Below are 11,561 nucleotides of genomic sequence, written 5' to 3' on the forward strand. Positions count from 1 at the left end.
ACACACACACACACACACACACACACACACACACACGCACGCGCGCGCCTTCTGTCTGGGTGCTCATCTCTACCCGACTCCAGGGAGAAAGGGAAAGGAAGTGCACGTGGGGACGGACTGTGGAAAAGTACCTTTGTCCTCTAAGTTTCCTTCCTCGGAAAGATTCATACATGTACAAAACTTTCCCCCCATGAATGATTAACCTCAGGATTAGGGTTAGGGCTTGGGTAACCCCAACTTACCCTTTCATCGATGATTCTCATGAGCCACCTTTTCGTTAGGTTATGTTTCTTGACAGCCTAGAAAACAAGAGGGTTAGACATTTTAGAAGGAACTAGAAATGCCTTCTCTAGATACGAACACAGTACACTGCAAAGGTAGTAAGGGGCACTTTAGAGCTCATCAGGTGGGCATCGATGCTGAAAGCCATCAGGCGACAAGCAACCATCCAGACAGGCACGCCAGGTCATTTCCTGTGAAGGGACCCTGTGCGGCTTCCCACGGCCTTCCTTCCTGCTGTACTGGCACACACTTAACAGTCTACTTTATCATTTTCTTTTATTTCTTTGACTATTAGGCTCTTTTTTTTTAAACTTTTTTATATTAAAATATAATTACAGCTGGGTGGTGATGGCGTATCACCACCAGTTGATCCCAGCACTTAGGAGCCAGAGGCAGGCAGATCTCTAAGTTTAAAGCCAGTCTGGTCTACAAAACAAGTTCAGAACAGCAAGGGCCACCCATGGAAACCATGTCTCAAAACACCAATATATAAATAAAATACAACATTTCTCTCATAGATAGATAGATAGATAGATAGATAGATAGATAGATAGATAGATAGATAGATAATGGATGGATGGATAGATGGATGATAGACAGACAGATAGGCAGAAAAGTGTCCTTCTAGACATGACACTTTGAGGACACATTTCCTATTAAACACTCCAGCCAAGAATCCATAACCTATACCTAATGAGAAGTTATTAGACAGACTGAGTGTCCAGAGAGGAAAAGACAAGTTAGGATTGATTTTACTTCTTAAGAAAACGTCGACAGGGCTGGGCTGTACGAGCATAGGTAGGGTGCTTGCCCGGTGTGTGCAAAGCCCTCGCTTCAGTCCTCAGTGCCACAGAAAACAAAAAGTCTATGCCACTTGAGAGTATGGAGAGGCACACCTGCAATTTCAGCACTTGAGATGCTGAGGCAGGAGGACTGCTACAAGTTCTAGGCCAACCTGGGAATACATGGTGAACTCCAAGCCACCTTGCGCTAGTGAGACACAGAGTGGGGTTGGGGAGTACATTTCCTGAATTTATGTTCTAGCTCTATGAGAGACTTGTCTCTATTTTTGGGGGGGTGGGGGCTCCATATTTTCTTCTAAAAAGGGGTCCTGTCACACAGCCTGGGATGTAACTTCTAGTCCTCCTGCCTCTGCCTCCCAGGATTGGAATTAGAGTAAGTATTACTACACTCAGCTGGAAAATAGCCTCATTCTCAGGAAATCCCAAAATATTTAGATTATGAAAATGATATAACACAAATGAGTTAGAAAAATTATTTGTGTGAATATATATGTATTTGTATGTACACATACATATACATACAAACACACATATATGTGTACATATGAACACATTAAGAGGGAGGAAAAAGGAAGGACAAACTGCAGACTACAAGAGAAGAGAGGCACTTGTAAATGATTAATCTGGACTGGGGCTATAGCTCAGTCATTCTAGTTTACTTTCTGTTCCTGTGATAATAAAATACTCTTACCAAAAGAAACGTAGGGAAGAAAGGCTTAGCAGGGTTACGCTCCCAGATCACAGTTCAAGGCAAGCTGGAACTTGAAGCAGAAACCACAGAGCAGAAACACAAGGTGGAACTGGAAACAGAAACCACAGAGGCGTAATGCTTGTTGGTGTGCTCGCTGGCTTCTGCGCAACTGGCTTTCTTATACAGCACAGGCCTAGGGATGGAACTGGCCACAGTGAGCTGGCCCTCTTAAATCCATTACTAATTAACACAGTGCTCCACAGATACACCACGGCCCACCCGGAAGGATGCAATCCGGCTGAGTTACAAGGATTAGACTCAAGTCCCGGGCTTGACTGGGGAGCCTTTATCAGCTACTCTTTTTTACTTGCTTTTCCTTTCCAAGGCAGGGTTTCTCTGTGTAGCCTTGGCTGTCCTGGAACTTGATCTGTAGACCAGGCTGGCCTCGAACTTGAAATCTGCCTGCCTTTGCCTCTGAAGTGCTGGGGATACAGGCATGTGCCTTCACCACTCAGATTTATTTACTTATTTTTATGTATATGAGTACACTGTAGCTGTCTTCAGACACACCAGAAGAGGGCATCAGATCACATTGTAGATGGTTGTGAGCCACCATGTGGTTGCTGGGAATTGAACTCAGGACCTTTGGAAGAGTAGTCAGTGCTCTTAACCACTGAGCCATCTCTCCAGCCCTCTCTGCTGTTCTTAAAGAGCAGTGACACACATTCTCTTGATGTGCTGAGAGAAAATCACCTTGCACAAAAGATTAACGAGAACTGACAAAAAGAACTGCTCAGCAGAGAGAATGGAAATGTTCCTACCATGGCATCAAACTTGCAGCTTCCATTCTGCAAACAGATGTGTAGAAAATTCATAGGTAGTTTATAATATATAGACAAAATGCCTCTTTTTTCACTTAAAAACAACAGCATAGGACAGCAAGATGTCTCAGAGGTAAGTACTCTGTCGGGAAGGCCCGACTACCTGAGTTCAATGCACAGAAGAGGAGAGCTTGCTTGTCCTCTGAGATCATGGGTGACATATTTTGTGGCCTCCCAGACCTGGCCTCCCCCCTTCTTCCCACCCCCCATACAAGAATACTAAATAGAATGTAATTAAGTTACATTTAATTCCATTTAAAGAAGCACCACAGGGTGTGGTGAGATGGCTCAGTCAGAGAAGCTCTTACCATCTGAGCACAAGGACCTGAGTCCCCAGAGACTCTGGGAGAAGCCACATCTCTAGTACCGAGGCAGAACCAGGCACGGTGGCCACATCTATAACCCCAGAGCTGGGTAGTCGGGGTAGGGTAAGGTACAGATACGGAAGATCCTGGGGACTCACTGGCTAAATGGTTAATTCTAGATTCAACAAGAAATCTGAACTCAAAAAATAAAATAGAAAACAGAGAAAAGTACCTACAGTCAATCTCTAGTCCCTACACACACCCTATCTAGTCCCTAACACACACACACACACACACACACACACACACACACACAATAAGTGAGCAGTCATCTAAATTAGGTTAACTGAGGTAGAAAGACCCACAGTAAATGTGAGCAATACCATTCCATGGCTACTGTGGCAGACTGAATAAAGAGAAGGACCTGAGGGCCAACGAGATGGCTCAGCAGGTAAAGGTGCTTGCCATTAAGCCTGGCAAAATGAGTTTGATTCCCAGAACCCATTTGGTAGAAAGACAGAGCTGATTCTCACAGGTTGTACTCTGACTCCCACATGTACTTCCTGGCTCCTTCTTGTGCTTGTGCATGCAACACACACACACACACACACACACACACACACACACACACGTGGGAGAGCAATGGGGAGCAAGCTGAACACCGGCATCTATTGCTCCCTGCTTCTGACTATGGATGCAATAAGACCAACTATCTCCTGCTCCTAAAGCTGCGCTTGCCCTGCCAAGATGGACTGTACCCCTGGGACTGTACGCCAAAATAAACCCCTCCTTCCTTAAGCTGCTTTTGCTGCAGCAAGACATGACACTAATACACCTGACAAAATAGCTCAGAACACTAAAGGAGCCCAAGAATATTCAGGGCAGACCCCACTACCATCAGCACTCCCTGAATCACATCCAACGAGTAGGTTCAAATGAAATTGCTATATATTAAAAGTAGTATATATACATATGTGTACATAAGCATATACAAGTGTGTGTGAGTGTGTGTGTGTGTGTGTGTGTGTGTGTGTGTGTGTGTAATCTTTTCCTCTTACCTTCCAGAGTTCAATGGCCACAGGCTGCTGTGGTGGGTTGTCACAGTACATATCTTCCACAGCTTTTTTCCAGAACTGCATGCGCATCAGTCCAATTGTTTTCTCAGAGACTGAGTCCTTAACCTATAAACAGAATGTAAAACCTCTAGGTTGGAGACATAGCTCAGTGGTAGAGTGCTTGTCTGTCTATGCATAGAAACCCCAGCAGAGAAACAAAGACAACTTATTGTTTGAAAACCAAGTTACTATGAGGGGACCTCTGAGTTAATCCAACTGTCCGAGACCATTACTATGCTCTCAGCAGCTGAGAGCACTGGCAAACACTTATACACATAAAATGATAACAAAATAAAAGTTGTTTCTCCTTTTTTTTTTTTTTTTTTTTTTTTTTTTTTTTTTTTTTTTTTTTGAGACAGGGTTTCTCTGTGTAGCCTTGGCTGTCCTGTCCTGGAACTCACTCTGTAGACCAGGCTGGCCTCGAACTCAGAAATCTGCCTGCCTCTGCCTCCCGAGTGCTGGGATTAAAGGCGTGCGCCACCACACCTGGCAAAAGTTGTTTCTCCTTGAGCCGGAGGTAGCACTACCTGTAACATCAGCATGTGACAGGTGGACACAGAGGACCAAGGCACCCTCAGCTATATAACAAGTTTAAAGCCCATCAAAAAACCAAAGCAAGCCACGCTCTCTTCAGCAAATAGCTCACTCTGCTCCAAATCTGCTCTATTTCCTGTGAGAACCATTACAGTATTTGGATGGTTTGCTTATGTTAAGTATGAGTATTCTTTGCTCCAATAGTCAGAAGCATTTTTTGTAACAGACACAGTAAGTACACTCAGCTCGTCACAAAAGGATCGTCACAAAATCAGCTCTGAACTGCTCCTGTACTGTGGATCCCAAATCTGCAACTTGATTTTTTTGTGTGTGTGTGACTGACTTCAATTATTCAGCATCAATTGTATGAGGGTAACCGGCCTTACATTCCCCGTCAGAACTGGTGAATCACAGGCTGTAAGGTTGGCTCAGAGGCTAAAAGTACTTAGTGCCTGGCAGAGGTGTTTGGTTCTAAGCACCCGTGTGGTGACTCACAACCATTTGTAACTCCATTTCCAGTAGCTCCAACACCCTTTCCTGACCACCACGGGCACCAGGCACCCATGCAGTGTATGTAAAAATGATGAACCAAGAAGATTTTCCTACTCTCATAGCTATAATTGCATGGAGGTTGGCAAGGTACACATCTTTATTCCCAGCACTTGGAAGGCAATGGCAGGTGGATCTCTGTGAGTTGTAGGGTAGCCTGGACTACACAGTGAGTTCTGAGAAAGCCAGGGCTACACAGTGAGACCCTGTATCAAAAAAAAAAAAAACAAAACAACAAACAAACAAGAATGTAGGGGTAGTTCTGATGCTATGGTCCTGTTCCCCAATTGGTTTAAGAAGCCATGGGCCAATTGCTGGGTAGAAGGGAAAGGTGTAACTTCTGGGTCCCTAGAAGCAAGCAGACAGATGCAAGGGAGTTGCGGAGAGTTCGGAATGCTTCTGGTGAAAAGTTGACCAGCCATAGGCTGCTCCTCCTGGCGGGTGGTCAGGTGGGAGATGCAGAGCTAAGCATATTGATAAGAGCATGCTAGCGGGCTGGTGAGATGGCTCAGTGGGTAAGAGCACCTGACTGCTCTTCCAAAGGTCCAGAGTTCAAATCCCAGCAACCACATGGTGGCTCACAACCATCCGTAACAAGATCTGACGCCCTCTTCTGGAGTGTCTGAAGACAGCTACAGTGTACCTACATATAATAAATAAATAAATCTTTAAAAAAAAAAAAAAAGAGCATGCTAGCACAGGATTTAATAACGCCCAGCAATTATGCTAAGAAGGCATGTTGAAAGTGAACAATGTGCATGTGTGTGTGTGTGTGTGTGTGTGTGTGTGTGCACGCACGTGTGCGCGCGCGCCTTTTATCCGTGGATTCAAGGGAAGCTGGGTGGGAGCTGGTAGCGTGGCCTGTTTCCAGCTCAGGGTAGCAAAAATAAGTGTATGGTAGAGGTGCCTCAGTGTCCCTGGGGAATTGCTGGTGGCTTTGAGACTTTCCGGGCAGGAGAAAAGGGTTTAGTTAAGGAAGAGAATGAACGCTGGGCGTGGTGGCGCACGCCTTTAATCCCAGCACTCGGGAGGCAGAGGCAGGCAGATTTCTGAGTTCGAGGCCAGCCTGGTCTACAGAATGAGTTCCAGGATAGCCAGAGTGTCTCGAAAAAAAACAAACAAACAAAAAAAAAAAACAAAAAAAGGAAGAGAGAATGAACTCACTGGGACAGAAGGTGGTAGCCAAGGCTCCTATGGAAAGGTGAGCTACGAGGAGATGCACTAGCAGAGGCAGTAGCCTATTCTACACAAATTCAGCTCATTTGTGTGTGTGTGTGTGTGTGTGTGTGTGTGTGTGTGTATAATGCGCTGTGGTTCTCATACATGTGCCACTCTATCCAAGACTCCTCACCGCCAATAGCTGACTTATCTGCTGCTGTCCTGAGAAGGCCAACCATTTGACTAAAGTTCCTCCATTTCCACCCCCATTTCAAACTTGTCCTCTATCTTCCCATGCTCTGACCACTCAAGGAAAAAAAAGGCGCTGTTCTTCCTCTGTAGTTCTGAGACAAAAACCGTCGGGGTCTGCCAGAATCTCTTGGGCTCTACTGTCTATTCAACTGCGCATTAAGTCTTCAACACACACACAATGTGAAACTGTTAGAAAAAGCAGCGAGATTCTCATTAGTTTATTCAATTGACAGACAATGCCAAATGCAAATCTGAAACACACTCAGAAAAACTTAAAAATCTAGACTATCATTTCCAGAACCACTGAATTCACCAACTAGTTTTATTTCTCAACACTAACTAAGGCTGAGAAGCTAGCATGAGAGAGAAACCACCAGCAATGACTTTAAGGACGTCTACCATGGGTTGCTCTATCTTTCTACTGTTCAGTACCAAGCACACCCTACAGCCATCTTGTCATCGTATTTTAAGGTATTTTAATACCAGCCTGAGCCAGCTCCACATTGAAGGCCCGAAGTGCAGAGGCAGACCTCTGACACTCCGTGGGGAACAGCAAGGAACACAAGTAACTTTCATAATCCCGTTTCCTACAACAAACAGAAACAAGAAAAAAGGTAGTTAGTCTTTACCTTCCAAACTGCACACAAAATACTGACAAAAACCCACCAGAAACAGTGACGCGTTGGAGCACAGTAGGCCTCAGTGATTAAGTTGTAAAACTATTTCTCTATCAAAAAAGGTATTTGCCTCTCACCCCAAACATGATAAAAAGGAAGTCTTTATTATTTTATTTTTATTTACAAAGTACTTGTCATTGCTTCAGAACATTTTGCTTTTAGTAAGAACTGAAATGAGCTACAGAAGAAGAAAGGAAATCTGGGTGTGTTGATACATGCAATAATCCCAGCATTTCAGAAGTAACAGGAGTTTGAGGCTAGCCTAGGCTACATGAAACTGTCTCAAAATAACAATGAAGCAAGGCTGTGGGGGGCAGGTATAAAGAAAATATGTTTAATTATGTTTTTGTTACATAGAAAGACACAGAAATAAGATATATAAACCAGCAGGGTGGTGGAGCATGCCTAAAACCCCAGCACTCAGGAGGCAGAGGCAGACTACAGAGTTAGATCTAGTACAGCTACCACTGTCACACACACACACACACACACACACACACACACACACACACACACACCATCTCAAACAAACAAAATACAGAGTTAGATCTAGTACAGCTAGCACTACCACACACACACACACACACACACACCTCATCTCAAACAAACAAACAAAAAACAATGTGTGTGTGTGTGTGTGTGTGTTGTGTTTCTGCATTTGCTAAAAGGGCGTAGAAGCACAAATAATCCCTCAGCCTGGGCATCAAAAATAAACCCAATGACCTAAATATGGACACTGGTTCCTAAGAACTCCAGGCACTCTTGAAAGAGTGATGTCCCAAGCTGGGGCCAGAGAAAGTATAAAACAAGCTAATGACATCTTGAACGTAAAGCAAAGATTCAAAGAATGGAAAGACTGATTGTCAAAAGAAATACCAGAAACAAGTTTGGCAAAAGTCTACAGAAATTTGGGTATCCGGAGAATGGGCATGGTGTAAACTCGGGAGGCTACAGCAAGAGACTGCAAGTCCACAATTTCACGATTTCCAGGGCAGCTTTTGAAACCACGTGAGAAGTGGTCTAGGATTATGATGGCTATCACAAAGCTCAGTGGGGCAGAGCTTGTCTAGCATCGCCAGGCTCTGAGCTCAGCCTCCAGCACCATAAAGAAAACAGCAACCAACATGGCAGGATGACAGCCAGAGCTCCTAAACTCAGGACCTGCTCAGAGTCGGGGGACCCGAGACTCTTGGCAAACACGGAAGCCATTGCATTTCTCAGATTTACTTCCCCAGTCAGATCCAAGGTGACTCAGTTATTTTAGTTACGTTCTGAAGCCCTTGAAAGCAGGCATTTTTAAACCAGACACTGAGGCTGGAGAGACGGCTGTGTACTTAAGAGCTGTTCTTCCAGAGGGCCCCCGGTGTGATTCCCACCATCACCTTGGCTCACAACTGTTCCAGGGAATCTGATGGGTGGCACTAGGCATGCACACAAGCAAAACACTCATGCACGTGAAATAAAAATAACACACAATAAAAGCAACGAGGGAGCTGGTGAGATGATGGCTCAGTGGGTAAGAGCACCCGACTGCTCTTCTGAAGGTCCAGAGTTCAAATCCCAACGTGGCACTTGGGAGGCAGAGACCAGATCTCAAGTTCCAGGCCAGCCTGGTCTACAGGGCCAACCACAGCTACATTAAAAAACCCTGTCTCAAAACAAACAAGCAATTCCCTTGAAATTATTAAACTTCATTTTAAAAACTGCATTTATTTTTATGTGTATGAGTGTTTGCGTACACATATGTCTATGCACTGCGTGCCTACCTAGTACTCAAGAAGGCCAGAAGAAAGCATTCGATCTCCTGTGGGGGCCGGGAATCAAACCTGGGTCCTCCAGAGTAGCCTGTGCTCTTGACAGCTAACCCATCTCTCCAGCTCCTAACGCTCTAATTCTTAAAATCCCTTGACGGGAATCACAACTTGAAAGGAGCGTTAAATAAGTTGTTTTAGACTTTATTTTTGGAAAAAAAAAGTTTAGTTTTGAGGTTGCTTTGTAGTTAAACCTGACCCTCCAGCCAGTACCTCCTAAGAAGATGCGTCAAAGGCGAGTGTGCCAGCTTTTGGGAGATGTGTTTATCCAAAGCACGCTGGGCAAGCACCCTGCCAACGGACCTAAAAATCCGCAGGCCCCGTGAATTACTTTTAATAGTGCAGGACACAGAGCCCAAAGCCAGTTAACGTTGTTAAAGCTGTCCATGACTAAAAAGTGCTGTGCATGCAAAGGTTGTAGGGTCCCTTAACGTTCGGGTACAGGCAGAGGATGTGCTGAGCCACGTGAACAGGCCTGCGGCTTCCTTCTCCAAGCACCGGCACGGAGCGGAGCAGAACGCAGGACCCGGAGGACGCAGCCCCAGGCTCGGGGTTCAGCCCTCCGCGTGCCACAGGCTCTGGGCTCTCGGGGATGTCCCCGGGGCGCGGCCGCTCACCTCAGCAGCTCCAGGCAGTAGAGGTGGGAACCGGGGATGCCTGGCCCGCTGGCCGCCGCCACGCTGCGCCGGAACGCCGAGGGCCCCGGCAGGCGCCGCACCCGTTCCCACGCATCCCGAGGCGGCCGGCGATGGAACAGGTTAGCCAAACCGAACGGCCTTGGGCCGCGGACTGAACCCAGCATGGAGGTCGCCATGACACCCGTTTCGGGTGCCCTCCGACCCCGAGGCCACGCCCCCGGCAAGCGGCCACGCCCCCGGCAGATCTCGGCAACTCAGCAAAGGAAGGACGCCACTCAGACCAGAGCCAGGTGTCGCTGTGGTCCCGCACATTGGTGACTTGGTTGTCCTCTCCAGCGTCCACCCCCGCAGGACTCCAGAACGCCCAAAGGGATGGGTGCCTGCTTTTCAAAGAAGCGGCCGGCCAACGTTACATCCTGCCACCCCAGAGACCCCCATCCTCTCCTGGTCCTCTTCAGGGGCGCTGTTGACACTTGTAACCGCACTGCTGGAAGCTTGCTGTACCTGAATGCCCACTGTTCGTTCACCCACACACATTCCCAGAGACCTCCCAGCGTGGCCCTGAACAGGTACCACTGACTAGCCACTCTACCTCTGAGAAAAACACAAAGATGCTTGAGAGATGCAACAGGTTATGCCTCCATTATCAACCACTACGCATAAGGGGAAGGAGAGGGAGGGGGAAAGGGGAGAGAGACAAAATTTAATTTCTTTCCTTTTGCTTTCTTTTCCTTTTTCTTTTTAATAGTTGGTAACAATATATCATTTGCTGTTGGTTGTCTCTCACAACACTCTAAAAGCCCAATAACTTGGAGTCATTTGTTTCCTGCTTTAGCCCCATTGACAGTCCCTCATGTTGTACAATCTGACTTGCCTCTGTTTGTTATCTGTAACGCCAGCACTAAGAAGGCTGAGACAGGAAGTGTTGAGTGTTCAAAGCCAGCCTACGCTGCACGCTCCACAGTGAGGTTGAAGCAAGACAGAGAAAGAGGAAGTTGTGAACCTGAGAAAGAAAAGTAGCCTCTGAGCCAGGAATCAAGCTAAAGTCTTTTGCCTGTGGAGAATTTAGAATTCCAGTATAAGGCTAGAGAGATGGGTCAGTGAGTAAAATGGTAAGATAGTACCAGATGAGGTGGAGGAGCTCAGAAGACAAAAAGGAGGCTCAGAAGGGCAGGAGACAAAAGAGGGTAATGGGAGGCAAATGTTGAAATACATTATGTACATGCCATAATGTGCTAATTTAAATATTTAAATACAATAGTTTAAAATACAATAAAATGATATTATACTACAAATGATATGTTGTTACCAACTACTATTAATTGAATATTCTACAGGTATAGTGGCAGACACATATAATGCCAGCATTTGAGAGTTAGGGGCATGAAGATAAAGAATTCAAAGGACAGCTGGAGAAATGGATCAGTGGTTAAGAACAATTGTTTGTACTCTAATGAAGAAGAGAGAGAGAGGGTGTAGACTTAGTGGGGAAGTGGGGTGATCTCCAAGGAGGCAGGGCAGAGGAAACCACACCAGAATGTATTGTATGAAAAACCGTTTTCAATTTTTAAAAAAAGGAAAAAGAGCACTTTCCGAGGAGCCTAGCTCGGTCAGCTCCTATCATTCACATCAGGTGGTTCACGACCACCTGTAATTCCAGCTCCAAGGAGGAGTGTAGTGACCCTTTGTAAACTCTGGAATTTTGGTTTCTTTAAAAAACAAAGAAATAGGGGGCTGGAGAGATGGCTCAGTGGTTAAGAGCACTGACTGCTCTTCTGAAGGTCCTGAGTTCAATTCCCAGCAACCACATGGTGGCTCACAACCATCTGTAATAAGATCTGACGCCCTCTTCTGGAGTGTCTGAA

The 11,561-nt window shown here is 45.8% G+C and overlaps 1 protein-coding gene across 4 annotated transcripts in view; it reads right to left on the reverse strand.

Annotated features, from left to right (window-relative positions):
• Positions 1-9,894, reverse strand: part of Ndufaf6 (NADH:ubiquinone oxidoreductase complex assembly factor 6) — a 23,521-nt gene extending 13,627 nt beyond the window's left edge. Inside the window, exons 1-4 of one of the 4 annotated variants that reach the window (XM_021222311.1) lie at positions 9,676-9,894; positions 7,058-7,157; positions 4,021-4,143; positions 243-299 (exon numbers count right to left, since the gene is read on the reverse strand). In XM_021222311.1, coding sequence (XP_021077970.1) covers positions 243-299; positions 4,021-4,143; positions 7,058-7,157; positions 9,676-9,872 — 477 coding nt within the window. In that variant the 5' untranslated portion in view covers positions 9,873-9,894. Of the gene's footprint in view, positions 1-242; positions 300-1,776; positions 1,805-4,020; positions 4,144-7,053; positions 7,158-9,675 lie in introns of those variants that run through there. The other 3 variants (XM_021222312.2, XM_029533331.1, XM_029533333.1) reach the window with 3 other exon arrangements.
• Positions 9,895-11,561: the final 1,667 nt, after the last annotated feature.

This window comes from Mus pahari, chromosome 22, assembly GCF_900095145.1.
Source record: "Mus pahari chromosome 22, PAHARI_EIJ_v1.1, whole genome shotgun sequence".
NCBI lineage: Eukaryota > Metazoa > Chordata > Mammalia > Rodentia > Muridae > Mus > Mus pahari.